Raw genomic sequence first — 27,235 nt, forward strand, 5'->3', positions numbered from 1 at the left:
ACTCTGGGTCTGTCTCAGTGCGCTCACGTTATGGACCTGTCCACCATCTTAGCTGCCATCATCAACCACCTTCAGAGCAGCATCCAGGACGGTACGGCCCTCAGTCTGACCACAGTGTGGTGAGGGGCAGAGGACACCACAGTGTAGTTCAACAGTGTGACACTAGGGGCAGAGGACACTACAGTGTAGTTCAACAGTGTGACACTAGGGGCAGAGGACACTACAGTGTAATTCAACAGTGTGACACTAGGGGCAGAGGACACTACAGTGTAGTTCAACAGTGTGACACTAGGGGCAGAGGACACCACAGTGTAGTTCAACAGTGTGACACTAGGGACAGAGGACACCACAGTGTAGTTCAACAGTGTGACACTAGGGGCAGAGGACACCACAGTGTAGTTCAACAGTGTGACACTAGGGGCAGAGGACACCACAGTGTAGTTCAACAGTGTGACACTAGGGGCAGAGGACACCACAGTGTAGTTCAACAGTGTGACACTAGGGGCAGAGGACACCACAGTGTAGTTCAACAGTGTGACACTAGGGCAGAGGACACCACAGTGTAGTTCAACAGTGTGACACTAGGGGCAGAGGACACCACAGTGTAGTTCAACAGTGTGACACTAGGGGCAGAGGACACCACAGTGTAGTTCAACAGTGTGACACTAGGGGCAGAGGACACTACAGTGTAATTTCAACAGTGTGACACTAGGGGACAGAGGACACCACAGTGTAGTTCAACAGTGTGACACTAGGGGCAGAGGACACCACAGTGTAGTTCAACAGTGTGACACTAGGGGCAGAGGACACTACAGTGTAATTCAACAGTATGGCATAATGGCATAAAATAAGTACAAAAGTACAATGTCGCTCGAAGGCATGTGAACCCCCCCCCCCGGAACGGTCAGTCCCCCAAGAACACATAATTATGATCAATATCATACAATCTATTATGATCCTGTGAATACAACCCATGTTAAAACATTCCTATCGAGTAACAAATGCAAATCAAATGTATTTGTATATAAAACCCAAAATTACAACACGTTGCCTCGACGGGCTTCACAGATCAACAAGTAACATCACAATAGATCCACAATAATAAATAAAAAAAACACCATCAAATCCACAATTTTAGAACACCATCCAGACTTTCCCCAATGAAGATAAGGAACAACTCCCTGTAACCTAGCAACAGGGGGAAAAGGGGGAGAAACCTCAGAGGGGCAGTTCAAAGGGGATCCCCATCAGGGTGTTGCTATGGATGATAGATTGATGGGGAATAGAACAAGCAAATAATTGGTAATTACTGTCACACCTCCCAAGATCTCTTTTATGTTTGACCTTTAAACTTGGCATTAACAGGGTTCACACAAGGTCCTTGAAGTGCTTAAAGTGCTTGATAACAAAAAAAAGTAAAGACCTGGAATTCCTTGAAAACAGCCAATTTCTTCCTTGAAATTCAAATCAACCATTCGCATTGAATGTTTTGTTCATCCATGAAATACATTTCTCGTGCGCTCCAACTGCTTTTCCTCATTTCTTCGCGTGTGATGCTCTAAGCTGGCAAGCAGGCCAAGAAGATGGTTAAAAAAAACTGCATTTAACCGTGAATTGTATCCTTCGAGTGACATCCTTGAAAATGAAAAACAGTGCTTGGAAAAGTCTCCCTGTCTCCGGCGGCCTCGTAGTGGTGACCGGAGTGCTGGACGTCCCGCGATGATGTCGGGGAGGTTGCGACCCTCTCTGCGCCGCCCCCTATCTCCCTGTCTCCGGCTGTCTCGGAGCAATGACCGGAGTGTTGAATGTCCCGTGATTAAGACGGGGAGGACGTGACCCTCTTTGCGCCGCCCCTGTGCCTCAAATAGATCCGCTATCAGCTCTATCTTTAATCTTTCAAAATGTTCAGTTGCTATTGCATGCACTTATCTGTGTTTCATTACACACATGAGTGCATGCTTACCAACTGTTTCGCCTGTTTTTCATTTAGAAAGTGAGTTTAGTAGGAGAAAATACAATTTTAAACATCAGTTTGCACGTACCACACTTAAACAGATGTGTCCTTCAGTTATTGGTGTAAAGTTATGGAATTCTCTCCATAGCGAGCTTAAGGGATGTAACAGTGTTTATCAATTCAAAAAAATGTATAAAAAAAAAATATTTAGTCAGTATGAAAATCAAAATGTGATCTGAATAGTGAGATTTTTTTTTTTTTTTTTTTTTTTTTTTTCTCTTCTCTTTATTTTCTTCTTTATTCTTTATCATTATTATTATTATTTAAATGTTTCTTGTTTAACTATGGATTGTGTTTCTTTTATAATGGTATAAATGATTATTTGTGTAAATAAGGTTATACGCCGACCATTAAGAAAATACATGTTAGTTTAGGAATAAGGGGCAGGTAACTATAAGATGTATTCTTCTTCCTGCTCCTTTTGTCCATGGAATAGCTATTTATGATTTTTTTTTAATGAAGAAACTATGATTGCATTATTCCATGTGGCAAATAAAAACTCTGAACTGAACTGAACCGACATCTAAGAAGGGAGATCCCCCATTGAACGGCCCTTCTAAGGTTTCTCTCCTCCACACTGCCTGTGGAGCATTTTTACCTATTGTTAGGTTTTAGTGAGTTTTTCCTTACCTTCGCGTGGGGTATGTCTGGGAGTGCTTGCATTCTTTCATTTATTTGCATTTATTTTAAATTTGTTGGACCTTATGGTGTTCTTGTTCTGTTCTTGACTTATTGTTATGTTTCTTCTTGACTTGTTTAAAGAAGACGTGTACGGCCCATGGGGACATTAACGTGTGTTGTCGGGCCTTACAAATACATTTGATTTGATTTGATTTACTTAAAAGTCCTTGAATTTCATTTTGCAAGGTCTGTGGGAAACCTGATCAACCTTTGACCTTGACATCCTCTCTTAACCCTGCAGACAAGGTGTCCGGGGAGCGGGTGAAGCAGGTGATGGAGCACATCTGGAAGCTGCAGGAGTTCTGTAACAGCATGCTGCGGGTGGAGACGGACAGCTACGAGTACGCCTACCTGAAGGCCATCGTGCTGTTCAGCCCTGGTGAGAACCCTGACCCCTGACCCCTGACCCTACCTGTTCAGCCCTGGTGAGAACCCTGACCCCTGACCCCTGACCCTACCTGTTCAGCCCTGGTGAGAACCCTGACCCCTGACCCTGACCCTACCTGTTCAGCCCTGGTGAGAACCCTGACCCCTGACCCTGACCCTACCTGTTCAGCCCTGGTGAGAACCCTGACCCCTGACCCTAACCCTACCTGAAGGCCATCGTGCTGTTCAGCCCTGGTGAGAACACTAACACTAGGGCGGGGCGATATGGCCTAAAAATCAAATCTCTGATAAAAGAATTATAAAAGAAATCCGATTTACGATTTTAATCGATTTTCTTCTCTTGAAAACTAGAAACACCAAGGAAATCATTCAAATAAGCTTTTATTTTTATTTTTTTATTATCAAACTAAGATGAATTTCCCTATTGGGATTGAAGTGCAAACCTAACTTTCACCAATCTTCACAATATAAAAGGTTACTCTTGATCAAACAAAGATGAATGTCCCTATTGGGATTAATAGTGCAATAACTTGCTTTTTCACCAAACTTCACTTAAAACAAATAAAAGGTGCCTCTTGATCATCAAACAAGAATACATTTCCCTATTGGGATTAATAAAGTGCAAATCTAACTTTCACCAAACATCACTTTTTGTAAAATAAAAGGCGACTCTTGAAAAAAAGAAAATATATATACCGTTATATATATATATTTTTTTTTAAATCGATTTAAATTTTTCAAAATCGTCCTAAATCATTAATTCGAATTAATCGATAAAATCGATTAATCGCCCAGCCCTACCTAACACTAACACTAACCCTACCTGTTCAGCCCTGGTGAGAACACTAACACTAACCCTACCTGTTCAGCCCTGGTGAGAACACTAACCCTACCTGTTCAGCCCTGGTGAGAACACTAACACTAACCCTACCTGTTCAGCCCTGGTGAGAACACTAACACTAACCCTACCTGTTCAGCCCTGGTGAGAACACTAACCCTACCTGTTCAGCCCTGGTGAGAACACTAACCCTACCTGTTCAGCCCTGGTGAGAACACTAACACTACCTGTTCAGCCCTGGTGAGAACACTAACACTACCTGTTCAGCCCTGGTGAGAACACTAACACTAACACTAACCCTACCTGTTCAGCCCTGGTCAGAACACTAACTCTAACACTAACCCTACCTGTTCAGCCCTGGTGAGAACACTAACACTAACACTAACCCTACCTGTTCAGCCCTGGTGAGAACACCCTAACTAACACTAACACTAACCCTACCTGTTCAGCCCTGGTGAGAACACCCTAACTAACACTAACACTAACCCTACCTGTTCAGCCCTGGTGAGAACACTAACACTAACACTAACCCTACCTGTTCAGCCCTGGTGAGAACACCCTAACTAACACTAACACTAACCCTACCTGTTCAGCCCTGGTGAGAACACTAACACTAACACTAACCCTACCTGTTCAGCCCTGGTGAGAACACCCTAACTAACACTAACACTAACCCTACCTGTTCAGCCCTGGTGAGAACACTAACACTAACACTAACACTAACCCTACCTGTTCAGCCCTGGTGAGAATACTAACACTAACACTAACCCTACCTGTTCAGCCCTGGTGAGAACACCCTAACTAACACTAACACTAACCCTACCTGTTCAGCCCTGGTGAGAACACTAACACTAACACTAACCCTACCTGTTCAGCCCTGGTGAGAACACTAACACTAACACTAACCCTAACCCTTAGCTCTGAGAATTCCTGCAGAAATATTGACGAGTATTTTGGTGGCCGGTACAATGTGATGATGAGCAAAGACAGTTAAACTTTGAGCTCAATAGCAAGATATTCAAATGATATAAATTCACTCATGTCAATGTCATTACATACAAACCATGTAGATAAAATAGCGGCAACCCCTCCCCCTTTCCTATTTTGTCTGACCGATTGATAATACTTATAATTTGGAGGGCAGGCTTCTAATTTAGCCAGGTCTCGACTAGGAACATGCATTGCAAATTCTTTTCAGTTATTAGATCATTGATTAAGAAAGATTTGTTGCTCAGCGATGGCTGAGCGATGATAGGTCAGTGATTTTGTGATGGGGGTGAGGCCAGCCTTGGCTGAGTGATGATAGGTCAGTGATTTTGTGATGGCTGAGTGATGATAGGTCAGTGATTTTGTGATGGCTGAGTGATGATATGTCTGGTGAACGAGACTCGTGCCTTTTAGGGAATGGCTGTGTCTAATGTTTCAAGTTTCAAGTTTTGTTTTATTTGTCACATATAAGGTACATTACAGTGAAATGCTTGGGTCTGTATGAGCCTCCTGAGATTGTGCTTCATACAGTAAAAAGAATAAAGACCAAACACTATACAAAATATACAATATACAAAACGAAAGTACAAAATGCAAAAATGAGGTAGAGATGTAGTGCAAATATTTTTGTAATAAATAGATAAAATATGGTGGTGTTAAAAACTGTCTAAAGTGAATGTTAAAGGTGAGTGTTTAAAGTGAGTGTGTGCATGTGGATGTGTGTGCAATGAATGTAGATGGCGCTGGGTTAGTGTTGCATAGAGTCCACATTGAGCATCCTGATGGCCTGGGGATAGAAGCTCCTTCTGAGTCTCCTGTGCCGGCCATGAGACTCCGGTAGCGCTTGCCTACCGCAGTACCGCAGCAGTTCAAGGAGGCAGTTGTTTGGGTGGCTGGAGTCTTTTTTATAATTTTTTTTATTATCCTTATTAGCATTTTACAGCTTTTTTTCCTGGTCACGCAGGACCGATAGAGGTGGGGGAGAACGGGAGGAGAAGAGGGGAGGACATGCGGCAAATGGTCACCGGGTGTGGGAAGCGAATCCGGGACGACCGCTTCGCGACTCAGCGCGCTGTATGGTGTGCTACTGGAGCGCCCCTGGTGGCTGGAGTCTTTGACGTGGCTGTGTCTAATGGCTTCAGGCTCTATTTTCAATCTTTCAAAATGTTCTTATGTACCCCAGTTGCTATTGCATGTACTTATTTGTGTTTCATTACACGTATAATATGTACATGCTTACCAACTGTTTCGCCTGTTTTATTGCAACACTACTATCACCGACATCTAAGAAGCGAGATCCCCCCTTGAACGGCCCTTCTAAGGTTTCTCCCCTCCAAATTGCCTGTGGTGCTTTTTTCCTATTGCTAGGTTTTTAGTGAGTTTTTCCTTACCTTCGCGTGGGGTATGTCTGTTGCATTCATTAATTAATTTTACATTTTATTTTGGATTTCCTGGGCCCTCATTTATCAACGTTGCGTACGCACAGATATGTGCGTAACCCGTGCGTACGATCATTTCTAAGCAAAGTGTGTGACTTATCAATTTGAACGTGTGCTTGACTTTGTGCGTATATTTACGCTCAGCTCAGGGCATGCGTACCTGGCGCCCGGTGGTAGAATATGGATACTGCAGACTGACGGCATATGCTCTCATCAGTTTCATGCATTAGTTTCAACGCGGAAATAAGCTTTCGTTCATTAGTTTGACTGACGTGTTCTGTATGACCCCCGTAATTCATTATAGTTAATTGTAAAATAGCAACAGTAGTGTAATTATGGTCAAAACCCTATAAATAGCATTTGGAATAATAGGTCTTTCCTTCTGAATGAATGCAGCATGGTTTATATATAGCGTTATCGGAATATACGGGGTGTACTGACTGCGCTCCGCGTAACTCAACTCGTTATTATTTTGTGCATAGATTGCAGAAATACGGGAACGTTTTGATTATATTTAAAAGGTTTTGCCATTGTTAAACGAAACAAGTGGAATTTCGAAGCTGTAAGCAGAATACAAGTCATATGAACACCCACGATATAGTGTTCTTCCCCCTTCCTACTGTATAAGAAAGAATTAAAAACGCATTGCAACGAGAACAGAGGTTATTTGTTGAGTTTATGTGTATACAAAACCCTTGCAATAAATGTGTCTTAAATTAATGAAAAGCATACATGCTCTGGATACAGGTAGCATATATCGTGTGGGTGATATGACTTGTATTCTGCTTGCAGCTTCGAAATTCCACTTATTTCGTTTTGTGTCAAAGCCTTTTAAATATAAATCAAACCGTTCCCGTATTTCTGCAATCTATGCGCAAAATAATAACGAGTTGAGTTCTAACAAAGAACGTATTACATGCTGGGTAGGCTGATAGAGTAAACTGTAAATGAAATAGCCTATAACATTATAAAGGATAGGCTATGATAGCAGGGTCTTCCCAACCTTTATTCCCCAGAGCCCCACGATTCCTGGGAGACATATAGGAATATGATATGATATATTATCATAAGTTACTGTTGCATAATGTAGGCTATGGCTGCTATTATATGTAATTCATATAGGCTACCTAATACCGACAACAAAATAGATTGTATGCCTCTACAAATCATATTATACCCGGTAGCCAATCGAACAAAACTAATAAAGGCATTCATATTCCAGCATGGTTATAATGACACACCAACGCCAAACAGTGGTTAACGGTCTTTATTAGTATTTTGAGCTGTCCAGGCAGAATTGCAGCAATGGTCTTAGGGAGTCGTTGATATCTGACATCACCGTGTACAAGTGCGCCAGCCTTTTATTTATTCCATAACACGGGTTGTGTCTTCTTGGTTCGACAGCGCCTCCGTGAACAATCTCGCTCGTGGAGTTTCTCATAGTTCGCTCGGGTCAGTCCATTATTTCTAGGGATGTCCGATATTATCGGCCGATATTGGCATTAAAATGTCGTCGCCGTCGGGACAAAACCCAAAACTCCAAAACACCAACTTTTCAGGAGATGAAAAAAACGACCTGGTTTTAACATAATTGAACACCATGTCACAATAGTTGGTACAATGTCTTCATAAATGGTTAGTGTAACTGAGGGGTACAATTCCCTGACTGTATTACTAGATATGATACTTACTACCACTACCTTTGTACTTAATATTCGGCCACCCAGTACTCGGCATAAATATATTATGATGAACACTGTCACGTAGATGAAACGGATCCAACACAAATGTACGAATTAGAAATAGGTCTTTATTTCTACACAGCGATGGTGTGTAGAGCAAGCACTTAATCAAATCAATCACATTTATGAATGGGAATTAGTATGCACTTTTATGGCAAGAGTATTCGTCGGTATATCAATAGAGAATGTCCAATCTCTGAAGGCGCAGGTGGTACATATACGACCTGGAATAGTTTAAGGAATAACAGCAATGATACTTGAATGATTATAGACTGGATACACTAGGGGGGGTTAATCCGGTCGCTTGTAAGCCGACAGGAGTAGGAAGGGGGGGGGGGGGTAGAATCCGGCTGCCTCATCCGGCCAAGGGTATCCCAGGTGAACCCACTGTAGTGCCGTTCAATGCGCCGGCGATCCTTGGACCACAGATGAAAGCAGATGGACTCTTTGTGGGCCGGCGTCCTCCGGTCCACGGAGGAGAGACGTGAAGCGACCTCGTCTTGCAGAGCGTCTCCTCACCTTGCGTCCTCTCCAGGGGGGGGGTTCCAACACACGGCAGTGTCGGGGGTCTTTATCCATGGAATAATCAACGTATACAAAGCATAATCCGTGCCTGGGAAGGCGGGCTGTCGTCGGTAGAATAATCCGGTATACAGGTCCACTCGCTCGTCGGCTCTGGGGCTCCTCGGGTGCAGCTTCACGTGGGGTCAACCACCCTGGATAAGCAGCCAGTTCTCTGCCCGAAACGATGGGGTACTGACTACGGTAGTATTCTCACCGCACGAAGCACTATATATTAACAGACTATTATTAGCTTAATAGACTACGTCCAACTCGACGATATCGTGCCAAATATGACTATTCAAATATTAATATACACGATGTCTCAATACCGATGGTAGGCGAACTTGGCCTTACTCCCACACGTGGCGTCGCGGGGAGGCTTTACGTCTGTGACTCTATTGGAGGGTAAGAAACTGGACTGAAAAGGAAGTCCTACTTTAGTAGCGCAGTATATATACGCACTATGAACAAATAGTCCCGTTAGTGGTGCGGTAGCCAGATTCCTACGCGGAACTAGGACTTGTTCGTACATGTTGAGCGGTACGTTTGAACTGGGTCTGGGGGGTATGGCAGCCTGGCACCAAGGTCTCGACCAATAGTAGAATGGAGACTATTATGGGATGTTCAGTAGGCTAGAATGGATATTCAATGCATATTGTACAAGGAATATACAAGGGATATCAAGGAATATTAGAGAATATACAAATACAATTAAATATATATATATAAATAAATATATATATTCGGTTTAATCTGGCCCTTCACAACAGCCACCCCCTGATTGGTCCCAGACCTAATCAGTTAAACAGAGACAGATTAATCGCGTTGTCTATTTACACATAAGGGTTTGCTGTAGGGGTCAGTCAACTTCACAAAGTCATATGGTTATAGGGTCATGGTCATCATCGATTGTGTCTGGGAGTCGGGGCAGTTCTATGAGCCTCGCCACGGGACGGGTGTAAGTGCGACCCTGGACGAGCACTTCAGCTGCTCGGACCTTGCCGTCGGCACCGGTGATCACTTTGCTTACGCGGCCGGCCGGCCACATAGCTCTGGGCAGTGATTGATCAATAATCATGACGACTGTTCCTTCTGTCAAATTGTCTCTCTCCTTTACCCACTTCTGGCGGGTCTGTAGAGACGGTAGGTAGTGCAGTAGGAAACTGCTCCAAAACTTGTCGGCTAATACTTGGCTGTATCTCCACATTCGTCGGCCGTTCGCTTCTTCAGGCCGGTACATTGTCTGGGGTAATGCAGGATCTAGCCGCCCCATCAGGAGTGTGTTGGGGGTAACTGGGTAGATAACAGTGCTCAATCCACAGAACACAGACTTCTTATTTTCCACCTCCTCTGGACTTGCTTCCCTCGGGATAGGCATGGGCCACTGTCCTTCCGGGAGTCTTAGGAATGCGGGGCCGTCACTGTAGACATTGCGACGGGTGAGGTCATCTAGGGGCATTCCCCGGGTGATGACGTCAGCTGGGTTCTGTTTTGTATCAACGTAGCGCCACTCTGTTTCTCCGGTTAACTCTTCGGTTAGGTCTTGAATCTCGGTGACTCTGACTCCCACGAAGACTTTGTACTTGCATGAGTCCGATTTGATCCAGGCGAGTACTGTCGTGGAATCTGACCACAGGATTGTTCTAGACACCGGTATGGTGAGCTCACGTTGGATGAGCGTGGCTAGGTGCGCTCCGGCTAGGGCTGCGCAGAGCTCTAGACGTGGGATAGATTGTTGCTTGCGTGGGGCTATTCTCGAGCGGGCGAGGACAAATGCTGTGTAGATCTCTCCCCCCTGGTCTTGGGCCCGCAAGTAGGCTACTGATCCGTATGCGACCTCTGAGGCGTCACTGAAGACGTGTAAGTCCATTTTACATGTCTCTGGCCTCACCGTGGGTGGGAAGTAGCTTCGGCGCATATTAACGCCTGGGAGTGAGTGGAGCTCCATCTCCCACTCTCTCCAGGTGGATGCAAGGTGTGCGGGAATGGGGTCGTCCCAGCCCTGGTCCTTGTCCCACAATGCTCGTACAATCATTTTTGCCCTGGTGGTGTACGGTAGAATACATCCTAGCGGGTCATATTGTCGGGCGAGTGTTGTAATAATAAAATAATAATAGATTGGATTTGTAATGCACTTTTTGTTCGCTGGGATCCCAAAGTGCTACACTACATGGTTAAAACAGTTAAAAAATAGAATAAAATAGTTATTAGTAAAACAAATAAAATAAAATACAGAATAAAAATAGAACATAGTTAATTAAAAACATAGTATAAACAGACAATTTAAAAACAAAGCGCAATAAAATTTAAATAAAAAGCTAACAGTCAAAGGCCTTTTTGAACAGATAGGTTTTCAGGCCTGCTTTAAAAGAGTCCAGGCTCTGTGGTGCCCTCAGCTGGATGGGGAGGCTGTTCCACAGGCGTGGTGCAGCCGTGCAGAAGGCTCGGTCACCCATGGTACACACTCCGTCTGGTGGTCGGCGCCGCCGCCGGCCTTCCCTGCTCCGTAGTCAGGGGCTTGTGTCTGTAGTGAAGCGAATCTGTTTTGAATCGCCACACCAATCCCAGGGTCATCTCCTGGGCTTCTCCCGGGATTGTAGCCATCCAGGTCTCGCTGCTGGCTGCCTTGTCCTCGGAGGAGAGGCTGCGCAGTACTTGCGGATCGCTGCTGGCCCACTGCCTGAGATCAAAGCCGCCTTTGATCAATGAGGCGCGGAGTTTAATCAGGAGAGCCTCGGCTTCTTCCTGGGTTGAAAGGCTTTGTAGACAGTTGTCTACGTAGAAGCTGTTCTTTACGCTGTGTCGGACCTCTTCGTCCGCTGCTGGGTCCTCTGCTACATGTTTCTGTAGTGCAAATGTAGCACAGCAGGGGCTGCACGTCGTTCCGAAGGGGAGGACTTCCCATTGGTAGATGGCTGGGTGCTCATCTCCTGGCTTCTCTCTCCATAGGAACCGTAACAGGGGCTTGTCCTCCTCTACTAATCTCACCTGCAGGAACATTCCTTTAATGTCCCCGCTGATGGCCACCTTTTCCTGGCGGAAGCGGAGTAGAACGCTGAGTAGGGAGGGGCCGAGTGTGGGACCGGGCAGTAACTCTTTATTCAGATTTTGGGATCCGATCTGGTAGCTGCAGTTAAATACTATGCGGTCTTTACCGTTGTGATGGACCTTGTGGTGAGGCACGTACCACGATTCAGTGGTCTGGTCAGCCTCTTTAATGTCCATCTTTGTGACGTGTCCCGCTGTGATGAGCTTCTCAATCTCAGCGCGGTATACACTCTCTTGGGCGGGGTTCTTGGCTAAGCGCCGCTCCGTGTTCAGCAGGTACCGTTCTGTGGCGTCTGTCTTGGCGTGCAAAGTAGGCATTCCTTCTCGCCGCAGGAGTGGCGTGGCGTATCTCAACACGCCGTTGACCGGGACTCTCTTGGTCCCTGTCTCGAGGAGGTGAATGGCGTAAATGTCATCTTTAGAGCGAATGTCTTTCTTTCCGTTCTTAAAGGGCATTTGTTCCAAGGTCCATAACCGCTCTACGTGTTGCAGGAGTGCGGTTTCTCCCTCTGTGACTCGGGAGTGGAGACATCTAGTGGCTGTACTTCGGTTGAGAGATTTGGCGAGCGGGCCTTGGAGAGTCCATCCCAAACGGGTCTCGACTGCTGCAGGACAGCCTCGGGGTCCGGTATGAACCCGGTCTATCGGGACAATGAGGTCTGCATGGTCGGAGCCTATCAACAGGGTCGGCATAGCATTGTCTATGAGCGGGATCGGTAACTTGCGCAGATGTGCATATTTCTCCATCAGCTTGGCGACGGGGTATGTGTACCGCGACAGTCCTATTTCTTGGCTGGTGAAAGCGTCTGTAATCTGGTACCGTCGCTCAGGCTGGCCGCTTGCTGCGATAGAGAATGAGACATTCTCGCCCTTTATCGTCTTCAAATCTCGTCTTATTGTCCGAATTGTCATTTGGGTTTCGCTTCCCCGCAGCCCTAGCTGGGCCGCAGCGGAGGCGAGCAGAAGGGTCTTCTCGGACCCGTCATCGAGGACGGCGTAAGTGTCCAGGACTTTATTCTGGTAGCTTAGTGTCACACGCACTACTTTTAGGAGTACTCGGGCTCCACTGCTGCTGGCGGGATCGATGTACATGACGCTCGCTTTGCTGCTGGATGGTGCGGGTGAAGGGCGCCGTCTGTTACTGTCGTGAAGTATGTCCAGATGGGCTCCATCGCACTTGGTGCACCTTTTCTTTAAGCGGCATTCGGCTGCCATGTGTGAGCGCGCACAGCGAAAACAGCGCTTGTTGGACTTTATCCATTGACTTGCTTCCTCCGCGTTCAGCTTGGGGAAGGAGTCACATTGCGCTAGCCAGTGTTCTTTCTCACAGTAGGGGCACACTATCTTCCACTTCTCCGTTCTGGAGGGGGTACTGTGGCTCCTGCTGCTCGGTACTGACTCCGATTGGTGCATCACAGTCACCGATCTTCTTCCATCATTTAGTCGTCTGGTTCCTTCTCTGGAGCCAGGGGTGCTCCGTCCGAATGTATCTAGCCGTAGGCTGCTGACTTCTCTCGCCAGGAAGTCTGCTAGATCGAGGAGGTTCGGTTCGGGGCCATTCGGGTCTCGGTGGTCTCTCTGTCGCCTAAAACGCTCCTGTCGAGCGGGCGGCAGCTTCTCCAAGATCCTTTCCACATTTGAGTTGGCGTAAAGTTCATGCCTCCCCTTCTCTCTCTGCGCTCCCAACATCCCTACCAGGGACTGCACTCTGATGGACAGGTCGTCCAGTGCTCGATTGTCTATTGCTGGGGGTAAGCGGTCGATGTGTCGGATCTCCTGGATCACGTAATCCCATATGCGCCCATACCTCTGGTCCAATGCTACCAGCGCTGCTGTGTATGGGGTGGTGGAAGTCGCGTAGGCGAGCGCTATATTATGTGCGCGGGGTACCTTTAAGTGCTTCAGTAGGATGGCGTATTTGTGGCGTTCATCCAATACATCCACCAACATGGTCTCCAGACACATGCGGAGTTCTGGATACTGGGCCCGGTTCTCTTGGGTGAAGTCGGGTACCATAGGCGTGCCAATGTATGACGCTGACTGTGGATACATCGGCGAGCGTTGGGGGAGAGGCCTCCTAGGCGAGTCTCCTCCCGCTCCTTGGTATGGGCTGGTACCGGCAGTGTACCATGGCCTGCTTGTCCAGGTGCTGTTCCTCGGTGCGGGTCGTGCGTCGTGCTCACCCGTGTATAGAGTCGGGGGTCTGTAGCGCAGCTCCGCGGGAGTATAGCCTGGGCTGTACCGGACCTCCTGGTCCGGTAGAGTACTGTGCTGTCGTCGGGCGTGGTTCTCCTCCTCTTCCTCTTCGTCTTCAGTTAGGTCATCCAGTGCTTGTAGTCTCTGGTTTAGCCTCTCCACAGGATATGCTGCTCCTTCCCGGTTGCTAGGTCTCGCTTGGACCGGTGGGGGGAGGTGGTCTGTGGGGGGTATAGACCTCGTCTGTTGGTCAAGTTCAGGGTTGTTTACTCGGCTAGGGGATGCCGCCCTGGAGGTGTGTCTAGACGAGTTCCTGGAGCCTCTGGCGGAGGGAGAGGGTGTTGTCCGTCTGATCAGCTGTTCTATTAGTTGCGCTTGCTGTCTGTCGCGCTCTGCGTCCCGTAGAGCACCAGCAGCTGCTCGCTGGCTGTCTGCTCGGTCTCGGGCCACATTCTCTTCTCTCTGAATGCGTCTTATTTCTAGACGTATATGCTCTTCTTCGCTCCGCTGCTGGATCTGCAGTCGGTCGCGTTCAGCAGCGGCGTTCAGGCTGATGAGGAAGGCCTGCTGTAGGGTCCTCTCTGCCTCGCTGGGGGAAGGCGGTTGTATAGGGGAGCCTTCCCTCGGGGTACTCCTTGCGGAGCCTTGGAGCTCTATCTCCACGGTGCTCTCCCCGTCTTCTTCCGTGCCGAGTTCTCTCTCGGTAGCGTTGTATTCCTCCCGGGACTCATCGGGGACTACTTCTTCAGTACTGGCGGGGTGTGAAGTCATGTCTGGTTCCCACTGGTCCCCACCGTGAACTTGGTCAGTTACATTAGAACCCGTAGGGGCCTCTATGGTCGGGGTAGTCTGGGCGTTGGGGTTAGACATACTTTTACTTTCTAGTTTTACCGCGTTTACTGTTAGTAGAAGACTAGGTTGTTGACTGACAGCGTAGGCCTCTAAGTACTGAGGGAGCCGTCGTTCGCGCTGCGGGCGTTGGTTAGGAGGATCGTTTCGTGGAGTGTTCATCATAGGCCATTTCAATATTAATAACACTATATTAATATTACACTAATTACCCTCCGGCTCGAAGGACCAAATGTAACTGAGGGGTACAATTCCCTGACTGTATTACTAGATATGATACTTACTACCACTACCTTTGTACTTAATATTCGGCCACCCAGTACTCGGCATAAATATATTATGATGAACACTGTCACGTAGATGAAACGGATCCAACACAAATGTACGAATTAGAAATAGGTCTTTATTTCTACACAGCGATGGTGTGTAGAGCAAGCACTTAATCAAATCAATCACATTTATGAATGGGAATTAGTATGCACTTTTATGGCAAGAGTATTCGTCGGTATATCAATAGAGAATGTCCAATCTCTGAAGGCGCAGGTGGTACATATACGACCTGGAATAGTTTAAGGAATAACAGCAATGATACTTGAATGATTATAGACTGGATACACTAGGGGGGGTTAATCAAGTCAAGTCAAGTCAAGAGTCAAGTCAAGAGTTTTAATTGTCACGGCATACAGGTATACAATGAAATGCGGGTGGTCTTGCCCGCAACGATGTGCAATACAGTGGTACATATAATAGAATCAAAAGAAGAAACAACATTGTGCAGTAACAGGTAGCAGGTAACATGGAGTGACATCTCGGTATCTGTACATAGTTATTTACAGCGCATGTGTGACATGCTAGTTAGCTTTGGTAGTGCAATACACTGTTCCTGTTATTCTAATTTAAAGTGTCCTTTCCTTTGGCCATAAGTGTGCGTGTGTGCGACATGAGTGTGTGCCCGCTCATGTTAAAGTGTTAAGTGGCTGCTCGTGTGTGAGCGTGCACAGTGTGCGTGTCGTGTGTGTGTTCATGTGTGCTTGTGTGTGGACAGTTCAATGTTCTGAGCACTCAATGTACATTGTTCATGGCTCTGATGGCCTGGGGGAAGAAGCTGAGCCTAAGCCGCTCTGTCCTAGTAGCTGGGATTTGCAGGCTGGGAATCCGGTCGCTTGTAAGCCGACAGGAGTAGGAAGGGGGGGGGGGGTAGAATCCGGCTGCCTCATCCGGCCAAGGGTATCCCAGGTGAACCCACTGTAGTGCCGTTCAATGCGCCGGCGATCCTTGGACCACAGATGAAAGCAGATGGACTCTTTGTGGGCCGGCGTCCTCCGGTCCACGGAGGAGAGACGTGAAGCGACCTCGTCTTGCAGAGCGTCTCCTCACCTTGCGTCCTCTCCAGGGGGGGGGTTCCAACACACGGCAGTGTCGGGGGTCTTTATCCATGGAATAATCAACGTATACAAAGCATAATCCGTGCCTGGGAAGGCGGGCTGTCGTCGGTAGAATAATCCGGTATACAGGTCCACTCGCTCGTCGGCTCTGGGGCTCCTCGGGTGCAGCTTCACGTGGGGTCAACCACCCTGGATAAGCAGCCAGTTCTCTGCCCGAAACGATGGGGTACTGACTACGGTAGTATTCTCACCGCACGAAGCACTATATATTAACAGACTATTATTAGCTTAATAGACTACGTCCAACTCGACGATATTGTGCCAAATATGACTATTCAAATATTAATATACACGATGTCTCAATACCGATGGTAGGCGAACTTGGCCTTACTCCCACACGTGGCGTCGCGGGGAGGCTTTACGTCTGTGACTCTATTGGAGGGTAAGAAACTGGACTGAAAAGGAAGTCCTACTTTAGTAGCGCAGTATATATACGCACTATGAACAAATAGTCCCGTTAGTGGTGCGGTAGCCAGATTCCTACGCGGAACTAGGACTTGTTCGTACATGTTGAGCGGTACGTTTGAACTGGGTCTGGGGGGTATGGCAGCCTGGCACCAAGGTCTCGACCAATAGTAGAATGGAGACTATTATGGGATGTTCAGTAGGCTAGAATGGATATTCAATGCATATTGTACAAGGAATATACAAGGGATATCAAGGAATATTAGAGAATATACAAATACAATTAAATATATATATATAAATAAATATATATATTCGGTTTAATCTGGCCCTTCACAACAGTTAGTTACTTGCAGGTATCAATACATTATTAATATTTTACTCTGATAATGTTCAAATGGAGTTATCAGGTTTTGTAAACAAATGTTGTGAAAAAATTATGAGTTATGGAGTTCAATGATTCAAATGGCAGTAACGTCAATTTCAGATCGAAAAACCTAAATGTTACCAAGTGCCTATTTGCAAATACCCAGCAGGAATTGTCACTTACCCTTTCTGCTGAAAAACAACTTTATATTAGGCTGTACGAGTGCGGTAATCCGATGCACAGACTGAGTCGCGTCTGATGCAAAACGTTTTACTTTCACTTTTAAACGACGTCATTGTGATATTGTGTAGACTGTTATTACTGTAGTAGTTATGCCAATTCCCCCCTCCCCTTCCTGGCCGTTGCTCGCATGTGCCCCCCACTGGTCGGTCTAGTGAGCCCTGAAGTCTATCAGATGCTTCCTCCGAGACATAGGAGACAGTCAGCAGCATCTTTTCACCTGCCAGCGCGGACTCTCATTGGTGAGGTGTAACGTGTGGGAGGGCACACTACCCTCACCATCTCCTTCCCTCGCTGTGCAGGCGCCCTGACCGACCTGTAGGAGTCGCTGTTTGCAACGACCAGAATACCACCCCACCGGCTTCCCTCCCGCTGACTCTGCCAATTGAGCCAGTATGACGGCCGGGCCAAGCCGGAGGCAACGCTGACAGCCGGATTCGATACCAGTGTCTCTCGCGTTGGTGACGAGCACTTAGTCCGCTGCGCCACCCAGCCGCCCCCTGTGATGTTTCTTCTTGACTTGTTTAAAGAAGACGTGTCCGGCCCATGGGGACATTAACGTGTGTTGTCGGGCCTTACAAATAAATTTGATTTTATTTTATTTGTGTGTTTCTCCTGACAGACCACCCAGGCCTGGACAGCGGCAGCCAGGTGGAGACGTTCCAGGAGAAGGCGTTGATGGAGCTGCAGGACTACGTGCAGAAGACCTATCCTGACGACGGCTACAGGTACATCAGGGCTGTAACCATGCACATGGTTTCAGATTCTAAATGGATTTTGAGGTTATGAGGATTTGATTTGATTTTCAATAAATTAGCATTAGCAGTCTCACCCAGTTCTTAGACTACTCTCACTCAGACCATCAAAGAACCATCGGACTATCACATGAAATTAACAGGAATTACCCTTTGAGGTATATCACAGACCATTTAGAATGGCAATATTATCAGTGTCATGGCCCTAATATCGTATTTGGAGGTTTCCGCGCCGGTAACATGGCAGCGGTGATACACATACTTCGGTCTCAAGACTTAGTCCTGCATGTATCAACAAATGCGTATGTTGGTGTGAATTTATGTGTGCCATTATTACTACCAACTGTAATAATTGTGGAATATTACTATAATGAGCTGTATGTGTATGAACCAAGCATCACACTGTAATGTACCTGTACTTTATACGTGACAATAAACTACTACTACTCTACAACTCTCACCCTTAAAGTCGGAGTAATGTGAAAAATAATAAATAATAATACACCACAGAAAAAACACCACCCAGCCAAGTTTGAATGATTAACAACATTAATAACTATTATAAAACACAGCTCATCTGGCTGCTCAGACCATTTCTCAGGATTGTGGGGGCAGATCATAATGATTGATAGCTCCCTTTCATCTCAAGTGCCCATTTTATTTTTCCATTCAATCACAATTTATTTAGCTATAAACAAATGGACCCTGCTTGGTTAGAAAGCTTGACTGCTCGACTGGGCCCTCATTTATCAACGTTGCGTACGCACAGATATGTGCGTAACCCATGCGTACGATCATTTCTAAGCAAAGTGTGGGACTTATCAATTTTAACTTGTGCTTGACTTTGTGCTTATGTCTACGCACAGCTCGGAGCATGCGTACCTGACGCCCGGTGGTAGAATATGATTACAACGCAGAAATAAGCTCGTTATTATTTTGCGCACAGACCGCAGAAACACGGGAACGTTTTGATTAATAAAAGGCTTTGCCATAACGTTAAACGAAACAAGTGGAACCCCGAAGGTGTAAGCAGAATACAAGTCATATGAACACCCACGATATAGTGTTCTTCCCCCTTCCTACTGTATAAGAAAGAATAAAAAACGCATTGCAACGAGAACAGAGGTTATTTGTTGAGTTTATGTGTATTACAAAACCCTTGCAATAAATGTGTCTTAAATTAATGAAAAGCATACATGCTCTGGATATACAGGTAGCATATATCGTGTGGGTGATATGACTTGTATTCTGCCTACATAACTTCGAAATTCCACTTATTTCGTTTTACAATGTCAAAGCCTTTTAAATATAAATCAAAAACGTTCCCGTATTTCTGCAATCTATGCGCAAAATAATAACGAGTTGAGTTCTAACAAAGAATGTATTACATGCTGGGTAGGCTGATAGAGTAAACTGTAAATGAAATAGCCTATAACATTATAAAGGATAGGCTATAATAGCAGGGTCTTCCCAACCTTTATTCCCCAGAGCCCCACGATTCCTGGGAGACATATAGGAATATGATATGATATAAGGTATACTGGTCCTCCTGGTCTCATATATGCTGGTCTCCTGGTCTCCTATAGGCTGCTCTCCTGGTCTCCTATAGGCTGGTCTCCTGGTCTCCTATAGGCTGCTCTCCTGGTCTCCTATAGGCTGGTCTCCTGGTCTCCTATAGGCTGCTCTCCTGGTCTCCTATAGGCTGGTCTCCTGGTCTCCTATAGGCTGCTCTCCTGGTCTCCTATAGGCTGGTCTCCTATAGGCTGCTCTCCTGGTCTCCTATAGGCTGGTCTCCTATAGGCTGCTCTCCTGGTCTCCTATAGGCTGGTCTCCTATAGGCTGCTCTCCCGTGGGCTGATCTAACCCTCACACAACATGTGCTTGGCTCCCCAGGTTAACCCGTATTATCCTGACGCGTCTGTGCTTGGCTCCCCAGGTTAACCCGTAGTATCCTGACGCGTCTGTGCTTGGCTCCCCAGGTTAACCCGTATTATCCTGACGCGCCTGTGCTTGGCTCCCCAGGTTAACCCGTATTATCCTGACGCGTCTGTGCTTGGCTCCCCAGGTTAACCCGTATTATCCTGACGCGTCTGTGCTTGGCTCCCCAGGTTAACCCGTATTATCCTGACGCGTCTGTGCTTGGCTCCCCAGGTTAACCCGTATTATCCTGACGCGCCGTCTGTGCTTGGCTCCCCAGGTTAACCCGTATTATCCTGACGCGTCTGTGCTTGGCTCCCCAGGTTAACCCGTATTATCCTGACGCGTCTGTGCTTGGCTCCCCAGGTTAACCCGTATTATCCTGACGCGTCTGTGCTTGGCTCCCCAGGTTAACCCGTATTATCCTGACGCGTCTGTGCTTGGCTCCCCAGGTTAACCCCGTATTATCCTGACGCGTCTGTGCTTGGCTCCCCAGGTTAACCCGTATTATCCTGACGCGTCTGTGCTTGGCTCCCCAGGTTAACCCGTATTATCCTGACGCGTCTGTGCTTGGCTCCCCAGGTTAACCCGTATTATCCTGACGCGTCTGTGCTTGGCTCCCCAGGTTAACCCGTATTATCCTGACGCGTCTGTGCTTGGCTCCCCAGGTTAACCCGTATTATCCTGACGCGTCTGTGCTTGGCTCCCCAGGTTGACCCGTATCCTGACGCGCCTGCCGGCCCTGCGGTTGATGAACTCCAGCGTCACCGAGGAGCTCTTCTTCACCGGCCTCATCGGCAGCGTCTCCATCGACAGCATCATTCCCTACATCCTCAAGATGGAGACGGCCGAGTACAACAGCCCGGACTCCGACCACACGGACTGACTGACTGACCCGCCGATCAGACCCGCCGAACCAGGAGAACTTGTTTAAACACGATGTAAATCTACTCCACATAGACCGCCTTCATCCCTCAAACAGGATTCTTTTTACGCTGTTGTTGGCCCCGGCCCGGTCCCATAACTCTTGTCTTGTCGTTATGCATGAAACCATCCGCGAGACGCTGTTGGAACGAGTCCGTCTGGGGGAGAGGAGACGCTGGGATGAGGATGAGGATGTTTTCTGGACGAGATACTTCACGGGGCTTTGTAAGTCTCTGGTTCAGATATCGAGAGCATTTAACTTTAGGAGAGCGAGGACTATTTACAGCTGGTGCTGTCGGCTTCTCTCTTCTACCATTAGCACTTAAGCAAATTCCTCGTTATGTGAATTCAACTTTTCTTTTCATTTAAAATATATATATATATTTTTTAGCTTAAGCCTTTTTCAAGTTGTTTGCAAGCCTTGCTCTGCGGATCATGTGCATCATGTAACAGTTGAACCCTTTCGCTACCACACGACACAGAAGGTTAACCCTTTCACTACCACACTACAGACGGTTAAACCTCCTCCTATGCATGAAACCATCCGCGAGAGACGCTGTTGGAACGAGTCCGTCTGGGGGAGAGGAGACGCTGGGATGAGGACGAGGATGTTTTCTGGACGAGATACTTCACGGGGCTTTTGTAAGTCTCTGGTTCAGATATCAAGAGCATTTAACTTTAGGAGAGCGAGGACTATTTACAGCTGGTGCTGTCGGCTTCTCTCTTCTACCATTAGCACTTAAGCAAATTCCTCGTTATGTGAATTCAACTTTTCTTTTCTTTTCATTTAAAATATATATATATTTTTTAGCTTAAGCCTTTTTCAAGTTGTTTGCAAGCCTTGCTCTGCGGATCATGTGCATCATGTAACCGTGTCTTCTGTTGAACCCTTTCGCTGCCACACGACAGAAGGTTAACCCTTTCACTACCACACTACAGACGGTTAAACCGTCTGTAGTGTGGTAGTGAAAGGGTTAACCTTCTGTCGTGTGTGGCAGTGAAAGGGGTCAACCTTCTGTATTGTCGCAGTGAAAAGGGTTAACCATTTGGTAGTGTGGTTACTAGTGAAAGGGTTAATCAAATAGCTGTAGTTGCCAGGGTTACCACAAACACACAGAACACCTACTGTATACTGTGGAACTGGAAGTAAAGTTCCAGGGTGGGACCGTTTCCCTCGTTTTAGGTTAACAGATCTCTCGGTGCTGACATGACAGTGAAATGTCATTTGAAGCTATAAAATCTTTCTTTATGTTGGTATTATTTCAGTTTAGAAATAAAAGACCTGTTACAATTGGAAGAGAAAAATATGTTGTTTTAGGTCCTCTAAACAAATGTGTGTTCTGTTGAAAGCTTAAGGATGATTGTAGCTCCCTAAATAAGTCATAGGCTAAGACTAACCAAGGCTTATATCTGAATGTTATTACTGTACAATAGTAAACGGAAACATACATTTGAAATACTTTTTTCTTTTGTTTCTATTTTGAAATTGACACTTTATCTTTATAATGTGGAATAGAGCAGCGATGCACAGATGTGTTCTATATACAAGATGCTTTCTGTTTCCTAACTGTTAACGGTTGAAAGGACAACTTCTACATCAGGTACTAGAACTCAGTGTAACGGCAACTAACCTTGATCCTTAAAATCTACAAATGTTTTCAGATGCCATCAAGTGATTATTATTATTATTATTATTATTATTATTATTTAAATGTTTTTGTATTGCTCCGCCACGTAGAGCATGGCTTGGTCTACACAGCCAGAGTTAAAGAATGTAGGTCAGCTAGTTGTCGATTCCATTCTCTCTCGTTTTAAGATTCAATATTTGCATTTTAAATCAGTCAGAGTCACAGTTCAGTTCTAACTAAATTGTCCACAATTAGAATTACAAAGATCCCTCTCAATTGAGAGGCTCTAATTATAGATGATATGTATATTACACAGCTTGGTCTGGCTCAGATAAATAAAGTTTGAAAGTTTAAATTATGAAAATGAGCCTTAAAGATTATGCTAATAGTAGTAGCCATACTATGCCACCCAGTTAAACTGAGAGAAAGATTTATTTCTAATTTAAAATGTGTGCTTTTTTCTGGGTAGTGTCTCTAGAGATTATGTGTAGTTGGAGAATTGGATTATTTCTGGATTAGGAGATGTTTGTATTATGGTTATTATGTCACAAGTGTTAACTGTGCAATCGCCACGTCCACTTTTCCCTTTACGACAATCAATGGACCTATCTCAAACCCGCCCTCTTTTCTCGATCCTCCAATCACAACCGACTTGGACGAGGGAAGCGACAGTTGTGATTGGAGGATCAAGAAAAGAGGGCGGGGTTTGAGACTGGTCAATCACAGTATATCTTTTTCTCCGGTCGCATTTATTGGTGTCGGTTTCATATTAAATTTAGCGTTTTTTTTTTATATATATCTGCTTTTTGTGTTTGTATATTTATCAGTGTCACTTGTCCTCAGAGGAATTGGGACAAATTTAAAGATTTTGTTTCAAGAAAAGTTCGTTATGTTTAGCTTGTGCTACTGTTTTTGCACTTGTGTTGGTATTTGCATTCTGTTATAAGTGACATTAATCAGCTTTTGTAGTGTCGTTCCACTGCAGTCATGCTGACTAAAACTTTCAGTTTTTTTAAACTTTAAATCCGATTTTTGTTGTGAACAAATTAGCGTGTCCCATCCCATACAAAGTGTACTTAAAGTACGTATTGGGCAGGGTTCCCCTGAGAAAGGAGGAACCAGCCCCAAATGTACCAATGTCTTGAATACTATGTGGAAATAGTATTATTGTTCAACAACAGTCAGCAACAACGTGAATGATAATAGGGATGTAAAAGAAGTCAACAATTATTCTGTTCCCCTGAAAATAAATGTAAATTGTAATATCTGGGGTTCAAAACCCTAGAAAAGACTGTTTCTAAAATGGACCTTTGTATATGTAATTTATTTCATTCAATCGAGTTCATATTCGCTTTTAAGCGGCGTTTTATAATCATGTCTCCGTTTGCCCGGAGCGTTGTTGTTATTATTTTTTTTATAGTGCATTGCTGTGCATGACATTGTTTAAATGCATTTTATTAAATGCTGTATGCAAAATGTAGATTTTAAATGTTGTGGCTTTAAAATACTAACCATAAGCAGTTGCCATACTAGGGAATATCTTTTTTTTCTGCTTTTTGGACTGAGTATCATATGGTTCCAAGTTTTAAGTGTACATTTTGCGTAAAATGTATTTCTTCAAACCTTGTGATTTAGTCCTACGACATTAAATTTATTGCTGAAGTTTGTTACAGTGCTATATTTTCTACCTCATACTAATGACGATTGCAAAAATGTATTTCATGTATCAGCATTCCATTCTCTGGGGCGTGCATCTTTAAAGCCACAGAAAGTCATGACAGAAATAAACAACTGTTCATGTATTGATATGTGACTTTGTTGTCTTTGGGATGCGTGAGGTAACACTGAAAGTATACTGATTGATTGATTGATTGATATTTAAAATGTTTGTGTCTTACAGAGATGTATGACCAGCCCATATGGGCTTACAAGACACATAAACAATAAGTATATAGTATACTTTTTTCTTTTTATCTTTTTCCCCCTCCTTTTTCCTCCGTTTTTCTCCCATCCCAATGTTAGTTGTTATGCCAATTCCCAATCCCCTTCCTGGTCGCTGCGCACTCTACCCCCTACAGTCGGTCTGGGAGAGTGGAGGCTATCGCATGCTTCTTCCGACACGTGTAGCCAATCAACCGCTTCTTTTCACCTGGCAGCGCGGACTCTCACTGAGAGGGTGTAACGTGTGGAAGGATCACACTACCCCCCTTAGATCCTTTCCTCGCTGAGCAGGCGCCCCGACGAACTGTAGGAGTCGCTGTTTACAATCCCCACCCACCAGCTTTCCCACCCCTAACACTGCCAATTGTGTTAGTATGAATGACCAGCCAAGCTGGTAGCAACGCCGAGAGCTGGGCTCGAACACAAGTATATAGTATACTTAACAATAAGTATATAGACCAAGATGGCCACAAAAAAATAAAACAACAAGCTGTAAACAATGTACTTCAAAGAAACAAGAGAAATTCATATAAAATGATATAGGATATAATGTGTTTTGTCTCAAGTGCCATGCTTTCTCCAAAAATCCTGCAAAACTGAAAATCTCTCACCACTGTCACTTTTTCTTAAATCTATTATGCTGGTTTTTATTGTTTCTTTCGTATGTATTCTATTGTGTATTTTATTGACTGCTGTAGGTCGAGGGGGCGAGACCCAAGAATTTAGCTCTTTTTGTCTGTGAATGTGACGAGATGCAACAATAAAACTGAATCTGAACAAAACACACAAAGGCTCATGGGATTACGAGTCTCTCCACGAGCACCCGCAAACCACGGCACATAGGGGGGGGGGTGTCGCGCCACCACCCGGTTCCGCCTGACCATCCTGACCCTATATACACAACATCTGACACACTCTCAAACCACAGTACATGGCCACTGGCACATACAGTTAGGGGACAAGGCTGTACACCCACCACACACGGTCTCCCACTGCAGAGACAGTCCCCCGGCATCGGTGAGAGCCTGTCGAGTCGGCTTGTGCACCTCTCTGCACCGATAGGGCGATAAAGGTCTGTCTGGAGACTGGGGGTAACCACGACGTGGACCACTGTGCTGCCCGTCACTCTGGGGGTCTGCAGCAGAATGGTCCACGTCCTATCTACCCCCCAGTCTCCGACAGACCCCTGGGCCTTGAAGTTCCGACCCCTGGTCGCTGTGCAACTCTCCTGTAACTCCCAACAAACCCAGCAGAACAACATCTCATGGACCAGGCGGTGCCAGGTGGTGGTGCCCTGTGCGATCCGACCGGCCGGAGATGCAGTCGATCACGATCCCAGTGATCCACCATCAGGGGGTCATCAGGATCCCGTAGTCGTGGGTTATTATTAACCACCCGGTTAGGAACCGACGGTCTGATCCCCACCCCACTTTGCTATGGGTATGGAAACTTTGACCGTTTTCACCAGCCTTGCATGTTCACAGAGTACCATGCACCTCTGCTAGGTCTGCTGTCGCCCACCCACCCACCACGCATTGCCAACAAGATTTACATGCGCCGACTAGACGGTGCCACAGCAAGATGTTAATTCATCTTTCATTAAGACACGAGGGCCTTCAGTTTCCTCTCCCCAGCACTATAAGTGTGATTTAACATGCCCTTGGAACTTTGCAATTCCGCTGCCGCCTGTTAGGGAGTATTTCATTCACGGTTGTTGCTGCCCTGGCTGTCGGGCGCCTGGTAGTGCTAAATCCAGATTGAAATCCTCTGCCATTGGAAAGAGGAGATTTGGCCTGTTCCATAGATGTGTGACTTGGCCATAATAAGGTAATTTATAGGCCTGATATTCTATATTCTATATTCATATTTCAAATTGCATGTGTCCGGATGGCAAAATTCAGTACCGTATCTCCAAAAGCCCCTGTAAATCATCTGCCCTTTATTCCTTTGCTTAGATTTTTTTGTACACGTGATCTCAAGAAGGTGTGGCTTAGTGGCTATTTTTCATGTCTGGTCAATGTTAGCGTGGTGTTATTCACCGTCAAAGATGAAAAAGAAAAGAAAAAAAATTAAAATTGATATTCTCCTTTGGTTCATTACAATTTACTCAAGCCTAATAACAGACACAATATTTCTGACACCCCCCCCCCCGGGCTGGAGGAGGTAGAGTGGAGACCCCCCCCCCCCCCCGGGCTGGAGGAGGTAGAGTGGAGACCCCCCCCCCGGGCTGGAGGAGGTAGAGAGGAGACCCCCCCCCCGGGCTGGAGGAGGTAGAGAGGAGACCCCCCCCCCCCCCCGGGCTGGAGGAGGTAGAGAGGAGACCCCCCCCCCCCGGGCTGGAGGAGGTAGAGAGGAGACCCCCCCCCCCCCCCGGGCTGGAGGAGGTAGAGAGGAGACCCCCCCCCCCGGGCTGGAGGAGGTAGAGAGGAGACCCCCCCCCCCCCCCCGGGCTGGAGGAGGTAGAGAGGAGACCCCCCCCCCCCGGGCTGGAGGAGGTAGAGAGGAGACCCCCCCCCCGGGCTGGAGGAGGTAGAGAGGAGACCCCCCCCCCGGGCTGGAGGAGGTAGAGAGGAGACCCCCCCCCCGGGCTGGAGGAGGTAGAGAGGAGACCCCCCCCCCCGGGCTGGAGGAGGTAGAGAGGAGACCCCCCCCCCCCCGGGCTGGAGGAGGTAGAGAGGAGACCCCCCCCCGGGCTGGAGGAGGTAGAGAGGAGACCCCCCCCCCCCCCGGGCTGGAGGAGGTAGAGAGGAGACCCCCCCCCCCCCCGGGCTGGAGGAGGTAGAGAGGAGACCCCCCCCCCCCCCCCCCCGGGCTGGAGGAGGTAGAGTGGAGACCCCCCCCCGGGCTGGAGGAGGTAGAGTGGAGACC

General features: G+C 46.5%; 1 protein-coding gene across 1 annotated transcript; it reads left to right on the forward strand.

Moving 5' to 3' along the window:
* Nucleotides 1–17: 17 nt before the first annotated feature.
* Nucleotides 18–24,187, forward strand: LOC311244251 (nuclear receptor subfamily 2 group C member 2-like). The gene is made up of 4 exons (XM_084333657.1): nucleotides 18–91; nucleotides 2,937–3,074; nucleotides 17,825–17,930; nucleotides 20,586–24,187. The coding sequence occupies exons 1-4, from the start codon at nucleotides 31–33 to the stop codon at nucleotides 20,758–20,760; spliced, it is 480 nt and encodes a 159-aa protein (XP_084189783.1). The 5' UTR covers nucleotides 18–30; the 3' UTR covers nucleotides 20,761–24,187.
* The last annotated feature ends 3,048 nt before the right edge of the window (nucleotides 24,188–27,235 follow it).

The sequence above is a fragment of the Notolepis coatsorum genome (genome assembly GCF_963971535.1).
Source record: "Notolepis coatsorum genome assembly, chromosome: 17".
NCBI classification, from domain to species: domain Eukaryota; kingdom Metazoa; phylum Chordata; class Actinopteri; order Aulopiformes; family Paralepididae; genus Notolepis; species Notolepis coatsorum.

Bases quoted from the DNA above. Each gene is read 5' to 3' on its own strand.
- LOC311244251 (XM_084333657.1), top strand. From the start codon at position 31: ATGGACCTGTCCACCATCTTAGCTGCCATCATCAACCACCTTCAGAGC. The intron at 3,075-17,824 runs GTGAGAACCCTG...TTCTCCTGACAG, and splicing joins CATCGTGCTGTTCAGCCCTG to ACCACCCAGGCCTGGACAGC. The intron at 17,931-20,585 runs GTACATCAGGGC...TTGGCTCCCCAG, and splicing joins TATCCTGACGACGGCTACAG to GTTGACCCGTATCCTGACGC.